Below are 19,066 nucleotides of genomic sequence, written 5' to 3'. Positions count from 1 at the left end.
ACTCCTGAAATCATTGTTGCATTATATGCTAACTAATTTGTTTTTTTTTTTATTTTTTAATGTGTATTTATTTTTGAGAGAGAGAGAGAGACAGAGTGTAGTGGGTGAGGGGTAGAGAGAGAGGGAGACACAGACTCTGAAGCAGGCTCTATCCGGGCTCAAAGCTGTCATCAGAGAGCCCGATGTGGGGCTTGAACTCACGAATTGCGAGATCATGACCTGAGCCGAAGTCGGATGCTTAATTGACTGAGCCACCCAGGTGCCCTGCTAACTAATTTGGATGTAAATTTTTAAAAATAAAAAATAAAATTCAAAAAAAAAGAAATCTTATGATGTAACTGACAGTATTCCATACTCCTGTTCTTCAAAACGTAGATTTGCTGACTTAGTTTTCTGGTTTGTTATAAAACAATGGGTCGGAGACAGTGTCAGTGTCCATAGTAAGCTTTTTCTGGTCATTTTTTTGTCTAACAAATGGAATGAAAATACAAAGAACAAATTAATGAAGAGACATTTATGTCTGGAAGTGTTGTGAAATCTTCAAATTTAAGTATAACTAAATTGAGTATTTTTATTAGTTTAAATTTCCTATGTAATGAAATTTATCTATCTTGATGGACAGCTGATTATTTAATTATGGATGCCAGAGCCCTTTACCCAACTGCCTCTACCGTGGTGGATTAGAATGCCAATTAGATTGTGCTCACTTCAGCAGCACATATACTAGAATGCCAGTTAGATTAACAATAGCAACACTGAAACTACATAGACATAGTTTAATCTTACGTTGAAGACTGAGAAGTCATTTTAGACTCTATGTCTAGTCATCATTATGAACACTGGTTATTTCGGTGTCTCAGGTTGGACTACAGATTGGTAGGTGGAGACCACACTGACCCCTCCAGGCCCGTTACAAATTTAGATTTAAAGTTGCCAATTTATTTTAATGTGTTTTGGAAAGGTAACAGAAGAAAGGGGCCTGGCCACGCATCTTAGAAGCCAGGTTGTACGTATGCCGGCACAGTTTCCCAGAACCCTCAAGTGCCACATGGGAGTGGAGTCGCTAAAGACACTCTCCTCTTGTGTTAATTTTGTGTCCTGTTGCAACCCTTACTTTAATTGAGGCTTATGTCACTATTTAGGAAAAATACACACGAACAGTCTTTACCCTAGCAGGAAGAGATGGCCAAGTTTCCTTGTTCACGAGCCAAACTTAGCACACCAAAAGCAGAGTCAGAGCTATCTAGTGTCCTGGAAAGTCCAGTTCTACATCGGCTGCCCTCTGACTAGTGTAATTTTACTGTGTATGAGAATTTGGTTGGAGGATCATGATTATAACTTATTTCCATATAGCTATCACTGAATTGTGAACGTGTGCATTTCCTGGTTAACATAGAAGTAATTCTAGTCATTCTAGACAGGCTGTTGCTAATTGATGGGAAAGAAGTAAATAACTTTCCTTTCTCTACTAGTGGGGAGCCAGTGCAGGGTGGCAAACTATTCATGCAGTTTTTTAAATGTTCTAGCTCCATTTGTGCTGAAAATTGTCATTCTCTTCCTTCCTTTCTTCTGGGGAGTGTTACTGTGGACACATGAATTTTTATTTGTTTGGTGTTTTACACTAAGTCATAGTCATTCGTTGTGATATGCGAGTCTTCATTGTGTCCCAGAGCTGGCCAGTGGCAGCATGTTCCCCTGTCTTTTTGGCACCGCTCCTGCCGGGTGTGGTTGTTTCCCTTGCTTTTGGCCACGACAGAATTTTACCCTCTCACCTTGTGCTTTCCCTGCTGTCAACCTGCAAACAACCATTTCTCCAGGGAGTCTTGGTTTATTTGATTAAGGAATGATATTTAGAAACCCACACCTGAGACCAAAGGCGTTCACTGCAAGAGGAGTGTCATTGTTTCTTAACCCTTTCAGTGGCTAGAGCTTAGGGGAAATATGTGTGTATTTTAAGTTCATGTTCAGATTTCCAACTCAAGTTAACATTACTGGGGTTTTGCCTTGACGACTTTGATTTTATTATTGTATCTCCTTTCTCTCACACCGAAAATCTTGGATCCTAACAACATTAACATATTTATTTGTTTTGTCCCACAATATGTATAAAATTGTTTACGAATTATACTACTGATATTACTACCAATAGTAAAACAGTTGAATGAGATTAAATATTACTTTGTACGGTTTTTTTTTGTTACTAGAATATATCCCACTAAGTAAGCATGGTCAGTTTACTATTTACAGGTCATTTAAAATAATTTCTCTCTGTTGACAGTGTTCCCAATTTGATGTATGAGATACATTGTTTCAGGCTATTTCCAAAATTAGGATTTGCTTTTTTAATGTTCTAAATTTTATTTTTGAACATGTAGAAAGATTGTTAACATAATTTTAAAATCAAACTATATAGGGCACCTGGGTGGCTCAGTCGGTTGAACGTCCAACTTCAGCTCAGGTCATGATCTCACAGTCCGTGAGTTCAAGCCCCACATCGGGCTTTGTGCTGACAGCTCAGAGCCTGGAGTCTGCTTTGGATTCTGTGTCTCCCTCTCTCTCTGCCCCTCCCCTGCTCATGCTCTGTCTCTCTCTGTCTCAAAAATAAATAAAAACATTAAAAAATAAAATAAAATAAAATAAAACTATATGAAAAGGTAAATTCAGAGCAGTTTTGCTTTCTCTCCCCACCTATTTTCTTTACCCATTTTTATTAATTTCTGGTTTATCGTTAAAGTGTTCCTCTTTGCAAAAATAAACCCTTAGGTACACACATACATGTATTTGTGTGAATTTATGTGTGTGTGATATATGTATTCCCCATCCATTCTTATACAAAATATACTATTCTCTATGTTCCTTTTTGACAGAATGTATCCTGGAGATTATGCCATAGTGTAGGTAGAGAGCCTCCTTTATTTATTTTTTTATTTTTTATTTAAATTCAAGTTAGTTAACATGTGGTGTAGTTTTGGTTTCAGGAGTAGAACCCAGTGATTCATCACTTACATATAACATCCAGTGGTCATCACAACAAGTGCCCTCCTTAATGCCCACCAACCATTTAACCCATTCCCAACCCCAACACTCCTCCAGCAACCCTCAGTTTGTTCTCTGTATTTAAGGTCTCTTACGGTTTGCCTCCTCTGTTTTTATCTTTTCTTCCCTTGCCCTGTTTCATCAGTTGTGTTTCTTAAATTCCACATATGAGTGAATATTTGTCTTTCTCTGACTTATTTCACTTACCATAATACATTCTACTTCCATCCACATTGTTGCAAATGGCAAGATTTCATTCTTTTGGATCGGTGAGTAATACTCCATTGTATATATATACCACATCTTCTTTATCCATTCATCTGTTGATGGACATTTGGGCTCTTTCCATAATTTGGTTATTGTTGATAGTGCTGCTATAAACATTGGGGTGCATGTTTTCTAACATACCTTCTGATCAGCATTTTTGTATCCTTTGAATAAATACCTAGTAGTGGAATTGCGGGGTCATAGATAGGGTAGTTCTATTTTTAATTTTTTGAGGAACTTCCATGCTGTTTTCCAGGGTGCCTGCACCAGTTTGCATTCCCACCAGCATTGTAAAGAGGTCCCCTTTCTCTGCATTGTCACCAACACCTGTTGTTTCCTGAGTTGTTAATTTTAGCCATTCTGACAGGTGTGAGGTGGTATCTCCTTTAAAAAAAAAAGCAGTAATTCTCTGTGCAGATGTATCATAATTCAACCAATTCCCTATTAATGCACATTTGTGTCCCTAATACACATATTGGGTTATTTTTAATGTAACTTCCCTAAAGTGTTTAAGCTGTTCAGTGTGTTCTCGTTGCATACATTCCAAACTTGATAACGTGGCCTCTAGTACCTCGCCTTTGCATACCTCTTCTTCCTCATTTCAGACCATACTGTCTTCCTTGCCCTCTACACCCAGCGCCTTACAGATCAGATGGGACGTCTTCACACCTTCCCTGGCCACCCTATCCAGTGTACTTTTCTTTTCTCTTGACATTGTCACTTGACTCCATTTCCTTATGGGCAGTTAAAAGCAGTCTGAAATTACCTGGTTATCTTAATTTAGGCAGTACCACACAGTGGCTTAGAGCTTGGGTTTTGAGCCAGGCCACCTGATTTTGAATCCTGGTTATATGACCTTAGACCTGTTACTTAGCACTCTGTGTCTTAGTTTCTTCATCTGAAAATGGGAATAGTAGTAGTATTTTCCTTACAGGGCTCTATGAGAAGTGAATGGTTAGTAAATATAAACTTGTGCAATTGCTAGCTCTTACTAATATAAAATAAATGCTCGCTATGTTGGTGTTTGTATTTAATTGTTCCATTGTCTTTCTTCTCTCGGTAAGCTTTGTGACAGCAGGGAGCTCACCTGAGTTGTTCCCCAGTGTAATCTCAGGACTCAGAACAGTTCCTAAGATATAGTAGGCATTTAGAGATTTGTTGCTGAATGAATTATACTTAAAGTTCAATTCCCATTCCTAGGAAACATTCTTGGAGATCTGAGACTAAAAGAATGCTCTCTCGAATGCTCTCTCGTATACATCATATACATATACAGTTGTCATATTCAACAGACATTTTCATCAAATTTGTTACCAAAATATGAATGCCCACTGTTAACATTGTATCTTGGAATTCTGGCCAATTATTAAAATCTGAAACAGAAATAAAAACTTATTTCTATCAGAAAAAGGATAGAATGATCATATTTGCTTTGATGCAATGATATATCCATGAAATCCAAAAGGATCAACTACATTCCTCTTAAAATTGTTGAGGGGCGCCTGGGTGGCTCAGTTGGTTGAGCGTCCGACTTCGGCTCAGGTCATGATCTCACAGTTCGTGAGTTCGAGCCCTGCGTCAGGCTCTGTGCTGACAGCTCAGAACCTGGAGCTTGCTTCAGATTCTGTGTCTCCCTTTCTCTCTGCCCCTCCCCTGCTGACACTCTGTCTCTCTCTCTCTCTCTCTGTCTCTCTGTCTCTCTGTCTCTCTGTCAAAAATAAATAAACATTAAAAAAATTTTTTAATTGTTGAGAGTATGGTAAATGATCAGATTTGAACTATACATAAAGAAATTGTTTTCTAACATACCAGTAATTACCAGTGAAAGCCATAATTGAAGAAAAGTATTATTCTACAAGAGCAGCAAAAAAATGTAAAATGCCTTAAAATATTTCTGACCGGAGATTTATGTGGAGTGTATCTTTTCATAAAGAAAATTAGAAAATTTTACTGAGAGAGATAAGAGGTTCATAAAAATGATGATACACCCAGTTTCCAGGTAGTAATAGTGAAAATATTGTAGAATTTTATCACTATAATGTTAGTGTATAAAAATACATAAAGTACACATAGAAATCCAATGTTAAATTATCGCAAACCAAATTCATTTGTATTTTTAGATAAATCTTGTCAGAATTATTTTAAAGCTTATGTAGAAAATGTCTGAAAATGAATAGAAATCGTTTGAAGGCCACCCTTTAACAAAGATTCGTAGCATACTCTGTGCTAACAACTAGGGGAGAATAGAACTCCTACAAGTCCAGTGACTTTTTTAATACAGTAATGCTATGATACGTGCAACGTACTTCTGAAGTTACCCAAGAGTGCTATCAATGTCTCACTAGCAGGTAAGAGAGCGTATCATTTAATTTACAGCAAGGAGTCTAGGATACAAGAGAGGTTGTAATTTACCTAGAGTTTTAGGACATGTCAGAAGAGATAGCATCAAAATTTTTCTGACAATTCCAAGTAAATTTCAAATAATTGATATCGAAAAAATAAATTCCCCGTGTAATCTGTGTACAATCTAAGATGACTACCTTGTTCCAGTTTGCCTAGAATTTCCTCGTTTTAACACTTAAAGTCTCATGTTCCAGGAAACCTCTTGGTTATGGGCAAACCAGTGTGGTTGATCACCCTTGCGCAGTTCATAGAAAAGATGATGTTTGGAAATAGAAATAAATATTTCTTATAAAACAGAAACACATGGAGGACAAGTGGCTGGTTCAATCTGTAGGAACCCATCTAAGGCCATCTTGTGGTCCCCAGGCCACACGTTCTGTCTGTGCACAGAATTCCTACAGGAGGCTTCATCAGTTCAGGGGATTTAAGATTTGGGTTCATTCAAGAATCTATACATAGTAGGATTCAGTAAGACTCCCAGTAACCATCTGCAAACTGAGTAGGATTGAGGCCATGTGGCTTATTAGTCTTCTATTCCACAGCTAATCTCTGAGTTTATGGTAGTTGTGGTATGTTGACTTTTAGAGTAGATTTTCCTGTAGGCTGTACTTTTCAGAAGTCATTTTTCTGGGGGAGTTGTTTACTTTCAGTTTTATTGCTGTTGTCCTTCTATATTGATCAGTGGAAATATTTTACTGCTTATTAATCTACTTATTTCTCACCTTTACCTAAAAGGAATTAAGGTGATATATTTAGTATACTATAGATGGATGTTAATAGAAGAGTTCATGGGTTTTTTTAATGTATGTGTTTTATATAGCTGTTTGACAAGTGTGTTCTATATCATGACATTGTCCTCTTTATAAAATAAGAAAGAAGGAATTCTTTCCTTTTTGTTTTACTTTACAGGTTATAAATATATTAAAAATTCTAACCATCAAGTAAAACATTTTAGAAATAGACTAGAAATGCGAACCACGTTTACATCATTGAAGGTCTTACTTATTATAAAGATTTCCAAAGCAATATATCAGAGTAAAACTCGGGTCCCAGCCATAATCCTGTAGCATCCTTGGGTATATGCATTGGGAAGATAGCTCGTTTACTAAGCTTGGTTTATAGGTCACAGATTATAATACTTAAATATATTGTTATATTTATATATTATATTTACATATTTATATATTAATATATTATAATACTTAAATATATTAAGTAAATACTTAAATATATTGACAATTGCATCAGGTAAGATCAAAGGTTGGTGAGAAGAAGATGTAAAATTATGCCATTTATAATGCAACTGTTGCCTAAACTTCTACTGAAAATTTCCTACAGAATATAAAATGTGCATGTAATAGATGATTTTGCAGTCAGCCTGTTGAGAGCTCTGCTGTTTTTTTTCACACCAAATAAAAATGTAACCACTTGCCACAACTGAGGGATTTCCTCTTTATTATTTTTCAGTGTCCAAAAAGCACGGGAAGCTCATCACTTTCCTGCGCACATTCATGAAGTCTCGTCCCACAAAACAGAAGCTGAAGCAGCGGGGGATCTTGAAAGAGAGGGTGTTTGGTTGTGACCTGGGGGAGCACCTTCTGAATTCTGGTTTTGAAGGTAAAAATAGAACTTATAACCTCATAAATTCAGCATCTGACCTCTCCATGTTGCTTGTCGATAATCAGTTTGGAAGCAGATTCAGCAAGCACCATTTATTCCATTTAAGCTCTGCAGCATGTATTGAACTTTTTCACATACTCCTTTGAGTTGTGAGATAACTGAGAATAGAGAAGGTCTAAGAATGCACTTTGGGCCTCACAGCTGCTTGTGATCTGCCTGGGATGGGTAAGTAAGACGTTCACACAAAGGGTACAATAGCACTGTTAGTCTGCATTATTTTTATATCTGTCCAGACTGCTTTCTCAGCCAGTGTTTCCTCTCACTTGTTTGTAACTTATTTATTTAATTTCTATTTTGAAAAAAAAAGTCAAATTCTTGAGACTATAAAATACCAAGACCAGTCTCCCACTGGTGTAGCTGAAAATTAATTTTTTTTTTATTTTTAAAATTTTTCTTAAGTTTATGTATTTATTTTTGAGAGAGACAGAGCAAGAGGGAGAGGGATAGAGAGGGGAGGGAGACAGAGAATCCCAAGCAGGCTCCACACTGTCAGCGTAGAGCCTGATGTGGGGCTCGAAGTCATGAACCATGAGATCATGACCTGAGCCAAAACCAAGAGTCGGCAGCTTAACCAACTGAGCCATCCAGGAGCCCCTAAATTTCTTTCTAAATTAAACTCTGATTCAAGAATTCGGTAATTGGCTAAATGGATGCAGGGGATGAATGGATAGCAAGAAAGGAAAAAGTTAAAAAAATTTTTTTAAATAATTCTTTCCTCTACCATCTCCTTTAGAGATCCTGTATTAAAGAAGTATCTACCTACAGAAATAGATAATTTGTGAAATTCTGAATCCTGATGGGAAATACCCATTGTACATTTTTAAAAGGCCACTAGTGAAAACTAGTGTTAAGTACCAATAAACATCAAGTTCAAATTAAGGCCTTACTCATTGCTTAAAGAATAGCAGTGTATTGGGGCATCCGGGTGGCTTCTTTGGTTAAGTGTCTGACTTCGGCTTTGGCTCAGGTCATGATCTCACAGTTCCTGAGTTCAAGCCCCACATCAGCACAGAGCCTGCATCAGATCTTCTGTCCCTCTCTCTCTCTGCCCTTGCCCCGCACGTACACACTCTTGTCTCAAAACATTTAAAAAAAAAAAAAAAGAATAACAGTGTGTTTATAATATGAATTTAATACAAACCATACCATGTTTCTTGAAGGAGAAGGTAAAATACTATTTTATTTTATTTTATTTTTTATTTTTGTAATGTTTTTATTTATTTTTGAGAGAACAAGTAGCGGAGGAGCAGAGAGAGAGGGAGACACAGAATCAGACGCAGGCTCCAGGCTCTGAGCTGTCAGCACAGAGCCTGACACGGGGCTCAAACTCACAAGCCCTGAGATCATGACCTGAGCCAAAGTCAGACGCTGAACTGACTGAGCCACCCTGGCGCCCCTAAAATAAAATTTTAAAAAGGTGCTGTTCCCAAACTAATGTCAACTTAATGCAGTTTCTGAAAAAACAACCTGAGGATTATTATTTTAACTAGTCAAAATGCACATGGAAAAATAAACCATTGGGGAATATCAAGCAGCACTGTGGTAGAAAAAAATCAGTGATAGAATAGGAGGCATCTAGCTTTACCAAACATTAAAACAATATGCAAAAATAGAATGTTATTAGTGTAGAGAATGAGATATGAATGAAATAGCTTGGAATGTTCAGAAGTTCTTACTATAGATAAGAATCCACTGTGATAAAGTATGGTCTTAAAACCAGGTCACGGGGTGGGGGTGACTTATTAACTATGTATGTGTATATAGAGAGAAAGAGAGGGAGAGAATATGAAATAGCAATTTTGAAAAAATTCTTACTTTATAACACTGAAAATTCCAAGTGTATAAAACTATCTTAAACTCATAGAAATGCTAACATGAAGTGATTTCTTTTTGCAATCAAAGAGGGATGAAGCTTTTCTCAGGGTAAAAAAAAACATAAAGGAAGTGGTGGGCTCAAGTACCTAATTTCCATATGATGAAAATGACAAATGCAAAGGAAAGGTACCTCAGACAGAAAGTAATCTGTTTTTGGATATGATAAAATGTTCCTAATAAAGTGTATGAAAACATCATTCAGATTTGTGAGAAAATTAAGCCCCTGAGTAGAAGAACTGAGAAAAGATAAAACATATAATTTTCACAGGGAATATAGATGGTATCTAAAATACAAAAACCTATTTCTGCTTATTCATAATCATAAATGTATCTTTGTGTAAATTTGATATGCCATTTTATATTGGTAAACATTATTAATATCACAACTGTTTTTCTAAAATATGATATTCAGTGCTATTAAAAATAGCAGTGATTTGGGGCGCCTGGGTGGCGCAGTCGGTTAAGCGTCCGACTTCAGCCAGGTCACGATCTCGCGGTCCGTGAGTTCGAGCCCCGCGTCAGGCTCTGGGCTGATGGCTCAGAGCCTGGAGCCTGTTTCCGATTCTGTGTCTCCCTCTCTCTCTGCCCCTCCCCCGTTCATGCTCTGTCTCTCTCTGTCCCAAAAATAAATAAACGTTGAAAAAAAAAAAAATTAAAAAAAAAAAATAGCAGTGATTTTTACCAATAAGGGAAATTTGTGAATTACTGTGAATTACTGCTTTTTTGAAAAACATTTTGGCACTTTATAGCAAGAGACTTTATAGTGTTCCTTTTATGTAGCAGTTTTCCTTAGGGATTTATACTAAAGTTGCATTTCAATAGGAGCAAAAATATTCATTATAGCATTAGATATAAGAGCAAAAAAATTGAATCCTCAACTTTTAGGGAAATTATTCTATAAATTATGAGGCTATCGAAATTGTAGTTTGAATATAATGTAGAAATTTGAAAAATGTTCTATATACACCCTTTTGAAAGTGTGTATATTTAGGTGATGTAAAATTGAATACAATTATGGTACAGTATTCGATGTAGATAGGAATATCTTCGTAACTTTTTTCTTAGTTGTCCTTTTTTCAATTAAAAAAGAAGAAAAAAGCACTAGAAGAGTATTAGAAATTAAATTAATAATCTGAGAAGAAAAAACTCCACTAAAGGCCTGTCCAGAGGAAAAGTCTGTATTCAAATGATTAGAGAAGCAAAAATTAATTGGTACCATTAGAATGTAATGGTAATTTGGTGAAATTTAAAAGGCAGAAACCTTGAAGACTGAGGTAAGGTATATTGTAGTTAACATACTAAAGTTACTTCCTGTTTGATCAGGGATAGTGGAAAATGAAGAATAAGTATCCATATGAAGTATATGCATTTGAATGTTCAAATAAGGGCTAACCAGAAAAGGGAAAACCTTGAAATGTATTAACTAAAATTTTTGGAAGGAAGATGGTTTTTAATGGTAAAATAGTTTATTAGTTTGTCTTTTATTTAATAAATGTGGAGGAATTAAAGCTTTTTAAGATTTTGAGGGACACCTGAGTAGCTCATGTGGTTAAGCATCCAACTTCAGCTCAGGTCATAATCTCCAGTTCATGAGTTCAAGCCCCATGTTGAGCTCTGTGCTGACAGCTCAGAGCCTGGAGCCTACTTTAGATTCTCTCTCTCTCTCTCTCTCTCTCTCTCTCTTTCTCTCACTCTCATTCTGTCTCTCTCTCTGTCCCTCCCCCACTCACTGTCTTTCTCTCAAAAATAAACATTAAAAAGAAGCTTTTTAGGATTTTGAGACTTCATATATACTGTACATAGTCTATAACTACAATCGTGTGTATTTGTATAGGAGAGAACAATTATTTTAAAGTCTAAATTAAAAGAATTGAATATATATAATAGTATTTTAAAGTCAAAAGGAATAATCACAAGGGAGAATGATATATTTATATAGTATATACATAATTGTGAGAAGACATGAGATATAAATATGGATGCCTAGGTAGATATAATTTAAAATGTGTATAATCATTCTTCCTCATATTTATTCTGTTTTAGTTTGGACTGTAAAATAGTGTTCTTATTCTATATAAAATAGATTTTGTACCAGATTTTCTAATAAGAAGGCTCATTTTGGAGTACTGTTTTGCTAAGTGATTCATTCTCTCAACTGTATTCCTAATGAATAATTAACTTTATAGAAAGATTATGCTGTTAACACTTTCTAAACTTTTGAACACCTCCCTGTTGGAGAAAGTGACAAACCTGACCTGTTTCTTCCATACAAAGTGTTGTAAGAAATCTTGTAAGAACCTGACAAGGCATTAAAAAAATCCTTTAGTACCAGGATTCACTCAGAATGATCTTACAGCATTTCAGCTACCACAAAACACAATGCTTGTAATTGAGTTGCTTAAAGATTGTATCACAGTTCTCTAAAGAACTGATTTCTTTTTAAATCTCATATAGTACTTTTTGTGTGGGTAATTTGTCATTTACATAGGCATCCTTAATTATGGAGTCAAGTGTTCTTTTGTTATATTTCTTTATTCTTTTTTTATCTCTTTTTAATTTTTATTTCTTTTGTGTCTCATTTTTTTCAACCCTGCTTGGATGTGATATTAATATGAGGAATATTTTCTCGTTTGGTCTACCATGCTTTTTAGCTTTCACACATCAATTCAGCACATCTTAGTTGTACTTAGAAGTTTCAGGTGTGTTTCCATTCTTAGTAAGTATGATAGTAGAAGACAGGTACCAATATATCATTTCTTTCTGAAAAACAACAGATTTAATAACTAGAGTGTTCATACATCCCCTAAACTATGATAAATTTATTCTAGTAGAACAAAGTTTTCAGGTGTCATGGATTTTTTTTACAGGATTTGTGTTGTTTACTGCACGTACTTGAAACCAAATTTCCTTAAAAATGAGATTTGAAATGAAATTGCAAAAAAAGTGAGAACTTTGTAGAAAACTTGGTTTTCTACCAAAAAAAATTAGAGTTGCTACAAAATACAAAAATTTTAAAACTCAAGATGAGGAAGCTGTTGCCTGAGCACATTTCTGTGTTTGAGGAAGAGGCTTTTTTGTTTAACATTTATTTATTTACTTTGGTGGCTTGGTGGGGAGGCAGAGAGAAGAGAGAATCAGTGCAAAGCCTGACATGGGGCTCATTCTCACAAACCGTGAGATCATGACCTGAACCCAAATTAAGAGTCGGACGCTCAACCCACTGAGCAACCCAGGTGTCCCTGAGCAAGAGGCTTAAAAACAAAAAAAAAACCAAAAACACTATTGTAAATATACAGAGATCTTATAATCAGAGCACACTGGAGGGGAATAACAAGGCCAAAGAACCCATGAAAGTATTCCTTTTGATAATCCTATTTTCATAACCAAAAACGATGACACACGTTCTAACAAGTAAGGCTGTACCAGTGTCCTCCTGGCCTAGAAGCCACCCCTCAGAGAGTGGAATTTGACTCTTTCATCTGTATCACAGAATGCATGCTTGATGCCTGGCATATAGAAGGGTTGTAATAAATGGTTGATGAATGAGCGAGTGAGTGAGTGAATGAAGAGAAGAGACACGAAACCACAGCTGTCAAGAAAAATCAAAGACCAGTCCGTGTCCTACTTACTTACCACACACTTCTTTTAGCTGTGGTTCTAATCTTAAATGTCATCAGTTTTAATTTAGACATGTACTTATTATATTGTCATGATGACATCAAAACTACTAAAAATACTAAATAAAAATGGATCAGAAGAATGCTGTTGGAGAGTGTGGGAATAATTCTTAAAGTCCTGCCCTCTTTTGGTAGAACCGGTGTGGAGGTTTTCTAATGCTACGTTTTGACTGGGTCATTGTTTAATGTGCACTTTGCTGGTTTGTTAGATGGTGTTGGGGGAAAAGATGGTTATTAAGATGCCTTTTTTAAAACTAGGATTTCTTCTAATAATGTAACGGGTTCCCATATTGCTTTCTTATATGTTCGTGAAAAGAGAAACCAGATCTTTTCTCTTTTTATCTTCTGACCCTGTTCTTCAGTTTCTACTATCTTCTTTAAAATCAAAGTTTATGCTTTTCTCTTTCATTTTACTACGTGTTTTAAATAACTTTCTCATTCATCTGTCTTAAAATTCTAAGTAATAGCACTGTTCAGTTATGTAATTTTATTTATGAAGCCTCACTATGTGATTGTTTTGGGAACACTCAGTCTTTTTGCCTAGGGAACATAAAATGTTAAACAGTTCAGATGTTTTCCATGATGTATTATGTCTGTGGAGCCTCAGCCATATATTATCAGGGAAAGACCTTTAATTCAAAGTTTGCCTACTTATTTGGGAGAATATAAGCAAGTATGCATCTACTATCACATGGTTGTGAGAGTCCCAAGAAAGTAATCTATACTTTTTAAGAGATGGTAGCTTATTTTTATGAAAATTCTATAATGCATCCTAAGAGAGCCTGATAATACACAAATAAAACCCTGTGTTCTGAAGGGCTTTGAGTACCTGGGTCAGTTAGCATGCTAATTTGGAGAATGCATAATGAGAAGTGTCTTTTAAGAAAAAAAATTACAGTTTTGTTTTCCTTCCTTTCTTTAAGTAATTATATTAGTTATCCAATAATCTCTGAATATATTTCCTTTGAAGTAGGTGGTAGAAATTTTCCAGGTCCCAGTTTATTATTTTACTTCTAGTTTGTTTTTTTTTAATTTTTTTTTCAACGTTTTTATTTATTTTTGGGACAGAGAGAGACAGAGCATGAACGGGGGAGGGGCAGAGAGAGAGGGAGACACAGAATCGGAAACAGGCTCCAGGCTCTGAGCCATCAGCCCAGAGCCTGACGCGGGGCTCAAACTCACGGACCGCGAGATCGTGACCTGGCTGAAGTCGGACGCTTAACCGACTGCGCCACCCAGGCGCCCCAATTATTTTACTTCTAGTTTGTAAGGATAGAAACCTAAGGTATTGAGATTATCATTGATGGAGCAGTATTAGTACTAGAACTCCAGTTCGTAAAGATATTTTTCTTGTTACTAAGATGATAGAAAGCATACAGTTGAAAATGAATACAGTTTCTTATGGAAACTAAGATGGCCCTGCTCTGCTGACTTGATCATATGACTTTCTCAGGCTCACAAGGGCAGTTATAGATTAATTCATTTGCTAAATTTGTACGTTGTTTCCAGACACAGACTTTGAATATACAAAGACGGATGAAACATGCTTTTTGCTCCTTAAGAGCTTGACTAGTAAAGGGTAATAGTTGTATAAACAAGCAAGTATTTCAAAATGACATAGTTCTTTGGGCACCTAGAACATAGTGCAGCTAGCTCTCCTTGGGAATATTCAAAGAAGGCTTGCTTAAGAGTGAACATTCAGTTGGGTTTTCAACAACAGCCAAGAGTTTTCTATAAGAAGATGAGAGTACAAAGAGAATCCCAGAAGAGGAAAGTGGTTTTTCTCTACTAGGAAATTGAGGGACTTATAAAATGGCTGCTTTGTGTGGCAAAAGAGGAGAGACTTGAGTTGGCCTAGAGTTGTGAAATCAATAATGTAAGTGCAAACCATGAAGGACCTTATGTTCTAGGCAGTATTTTGCCTTAGTTAAAAATTGGCTTTGTACTTGGACTGTTTAAATTAGAATCTCATTTCGTCCGTTGTTTCCTGTTTGCCCTTGGGTAAAACTTCATGTCTGTAAGACTCAGTTTCCTCTCAAAATAGTGACAGAGCTTTTCCTATGGATTTTTGTGAGAACTAATTGAGGCATCTATTGTAAAAAACTTGGCACTTATTACATGCTCAATAATATAGCTGCTTTAAAAAAATTATTCAAAGCTAAAGAGTTTAAATTTTAAATTAAATTATAGGATCTGGTAGAATTTAAAAGATGGAATGCAGGAAGGACAAAAAAAAGGCAGGAGAACCGATGAAAAGTCTGATATAGGGGCACCTGGGTAGCTCACTTGGTTAAGCTTCCAACTTTGGCTCATGTCATGATCTCACGGTTTGTGGGTTCGAGCCTCGCATCGGGCTCTGTGCTGACAGCTCAGAGCCTGGACCCTGCTTCAGATTCTCTGCGTGTGTCTCTCTCTCTCTGCCTCTCCCCTGCTCATGCTCTGTCTCTATCTCAAATGTAAATAACATTAAAAATTTTTTAAAAAGGTCTGTTATAATAATAATGTTATGTACAGTAAATGAAATACATTAGCTATAATTACCTAATTAAAATATCTCAGTGGTTTCAATTGCCAATCTGAATGTTTCATCCTTTGTATAGCAGTTTTTTGCAGACCAAATAATGCTCTCCCAACCTTCCTTTCATGGATTCTTTTAACTAACACTATCAAATGAACATTGTTATGCTAAAGCCTGTAAACTCATCAGTTGTCAGTAAGACAATTAAGACATTAAGACAAAGTTCAAATTTCAGCTACTGTACATTTTTGAATGAGTATAAAAACTTTTTAATTATGTACTTTGAATGGTCTTTTCTAGACTATAGGCTGGACTAGCTGTCAGTTTGTATCAGGTCTTTAGTGAGGTAACCAGAGAGAGTACCCCTTCTTTTTTTTTTTTGCTTATTGCTACAGTGTCCTTTATGATTAACTGATAATATTAAGTCAAAACATCAGCAATTTTAATGTAAAGACAGGCAGGAAATTAAAAGATTCCCTCTACCTGAAGTCAGGTTGACCATTGCCTTATGTTGGTGTTTTGTTTATTGGATAAAATTCAGAATTAGCATTAACTGTGAAAAGGTGAGAGAAACTTTTATTTTTTTTATTTTTTAAAGTTTATTTTTATTTATTTAGAGAGAGAGCAGGAAAGGGGCAGAGAGAGAATACCAAGCAGGCTCCGTACTGTCAGCACAGAAGCTGATGTGGGGCTCAAACTCACAAGCCATTAGATCATTCATGACCTGAGCCAAAATCAAGAGTCAGATTCTTACCCAACTGAGCCACCCAGGTGCCCCAGATGAAAGAAACTTCTAAAAGTGGGAAACTGGGGGGCGCCTGGGTGGCTCAGTGGGTTAAGTGGCCGACTTCGGCTCAGGTCATGATCTCACAGTTTGTGAGTTCAAAACCCACATCAGGCTCTGTGCTGACAGCTCAGAGCCTGGAGCCTGCTTCCAATTTTGTGTCTCCTTCTCTCTGTGCCCCTCCCCCACTTGTGCTCTGTCTCTCTGTCTCTCAAAAATAAATGTAAAAAAAATTTTTTTTTTTAAGTAGGAAATTGGAACACTTACAGGCAGTGATAATTGCCTAATGTTGGGATAAGCACTAGCTTTGTTATATCCATTTTCTATGTGTGAAGTTCAGCAAAACTGTTACAACTCTCCTGGTAACATGAATTCTGTTACTTACCATTACACTTACATGTAATTATCCTAATCTACGAATTCTTTCACTTACTGTTAACACTTAAATGTAATGGGAGAGAGCTGGTCTTGATATTCAGGTACCAGTTGTCTAGTTTACATGTAAAAATAAGTAAATGTGTCTTCATCAATTTTTGTAGTAGACTAATCTCTGCCCCTTATAATTTTAATTTACAGATTTTTTTTTTTTGCTTATGAAAACTAGGACATTCTGATTTTTTGTCAACTTTGTTTTGACAGAATACTCCCAATTTAATCTCTGTTTTTAAAACCCTGTCTTTAGTCCCCCAGGTTCTTCAAAGCTGTACAGCATTCATTGAGAGATATGGCATTGTGGATGGAATATATCGTCTCTCTGGCGTTGCCTCTAATATCCAGAGACTACGGTAAAAACTTATTTGGCATTTTCTTTTTCGTTCCTGTTGTAATTTCTTAAAATTAAATTATTTCAAAATTAAGGCACATTGATAACCATAACTTTCAGTAATATAGTCTGGATGAAGTGGGAAATAATATCCATATGGATTTTTGTAAATGTTTTCCTAAATGCCATTTCTTCATTTGTTCTATCAGAAAACCATGTCTCCTTAATCTCTTCAATTTTATATTTTTTCTCATTTCTATATTTGGAGATTTGAGCAAATTTCAAAGTTTGCATCCATGAAAAAAATGAGACAATTTCCATTGTAATAGAATTATTCTTTTTAATTAAAACTGACGAGTGAAACTTCTTCTGTTGAACCACTCTAGCAGCCCAGGAATCAATCACACTCGATCGTGGTGAATGATTCTTTCAGTGAGCTGTTGGATTTGGTTTGCTAGTATTGAGAATTTTTGCATCCGTGTTCATCAGAGATGTTGGCCTATAGTTCTGTTTTTTAGTGGAGTCCTTATTTGGTTTTGCTCTCAGGGTAGTTCTGGCTTCATAGAATGAGTTTAGAAGTTTTCCTTCCTTTCTGTTTTTTTGGAATGTATTGAAAAGATTGGTATTAACTCTTCTTTAAATGTTTGGTAGAATTCCCCTGGGAAGCCATCAGGCCCTGGACTTTTGTTTGTTGGGAGGTTTTTGATGACTGATTCTATTTCTTTGCTGGTTATCAGTCTGTTCAAGTTTTCTGTTTCTTCCTGTTTCAGTTTGGGTAGTTTATATGTTTCTAGGAATTTACCCATTTCTTCCATGTTGTCCACTTTGTTGGCATACAGTTTTTCATAATGTTCTATTATAATTGTTTGCATTTCTGTGGTGAAACTTCCTCTAATCCCCTTTAACACTAGTTTTGTAGCACATATACATGTTATGTATTCTACGTCCTCTCCCATTATCTTCTCAGAGACAAAAATAGTGGTATCTGTTATACCAGCAATATAAATTTTATTTTCTCTTAATCTCTTAGATTCTAGTCTGTTCTTAATATGCTCTTATCCTTCATTTTTCACTGTGCTGCACAGTGATTGCCATTATTCTACACAGATTTTAATATTCCAGTTGACCACAGAGCTCCTCTCTATTTTCAGGAATACGCGTTTGTAAAGTACTTAAACTGATTCTTGTACTGAAGATAGTTTCAGTCTTCAGTGTCAGATGGAGCAGATCCATTGTCCACATACACTAATCCTCTCGGTTGATAAGTAGTCCCATGCCTGTCGATTAATATTAATCAACCTCCTGGAGAATGAGCCTAACTTGCCTTAGTATTCTAAGCACAACTTACATTTCACTCACTTTACATTATAGATCTTACTGGCTATTCAAATTCAGTTAGCTAGAAATTGCTTTATATTGTTCTGGCTTCCTTATCCTCCTTCAATAAAGTATTCCTGAACTATATACTCCTGAGGGATTTCTGTACAGAGTTGTTCATGGACCAGCTGCCACTCAGCCCTACTGTCCAGAATTGCCAAAATGTTAGCTATTCAAAGCACTGGAAATTGGGAGTTCTGTTTTCAGATCTATGTGTTAAGAGCTGCTCATCCATATATGTTTCAGAGGTTGTTGTCCTTTGTAATATTAGAGCTATGCCCATAATTTCCACTTAGAAAAACACTTCTCTTATGATCAGACATCCAGTTACTGCTGAAGTCCAAACATAACCTACATAAAATACAATCACTTGAATAAAACATTATGCTTTCTGTTTTAAGTCCTATATTTGCTTTTCCTTCAATAAAATAATTGTATTTTGTCTCTCGTTTGTTAGCCATGAATTTGACTCTGAACATGTCCCCGACCTGACTAAAGAACCTTATGTTCAAGACATCCATTCCGTGGGCTCCCTCTGTAAGCTGTATTTTCGAGAGCTCCCAAACCCTCTGCTCACCTACCAGCTGTATGAGAAATTTTCTGTGAGTACAAGTTACTGCTACTCAAGTTGTCTTTGGAGTTGTGCTGTGATTTTATGCCAAACGTGCAAAGATTGGTTTGGTCAT

General features: G+C 36.1%; 1 protein-coding gene across 1 annotated transcript in view; it reads left to right on the top strand.

The window, feature by feature from the left end:
• The window catches only part of ARHGAP32 (Rho GTPase activating protein 32), a 186,880-nt gene that overhangs the window by 137,897 nt on the left and 29,917 nt on the right, over positions 1-19,066 (top strand). Inside the window, exons 10-12 of the mRNA XM_047072442.1 lie at positions 7,174-7,323; positions 16,923-17,025; positions 18,838-18,982. Coding sequence (XP_046928398.1) covers positions 7,174-7,323; positions 16,923-17,025; positions 18,838-18,982 — 398 coding nt within the window. The remainder of the gene's footprint in view (positions 1-7,173; positions 7,324-16,922; positions 17,026-18,837; positions 18,983-19,066) is intronic.

The sequence above is a fragment of the Lynx rufus genome, unplaced genomic scaffold, assembly GCF_022079265.1.
Source record: "Lynx rufus isolate CCGP_SWC_20201006 ecotype Redwood Valley unplaced genomic scaffold, mLynRuf1.p SCAF_9, whole genome shotgun sequence".
Lineage (NCBI taxonomy): Eukaryota > Metazoa > Chordata > Mammalia > Carnivora > Felidae > Lynx > Lynx rufus.
This window is presented reverse-complemented; position numbering and strand designations above follow the sequence as displayed.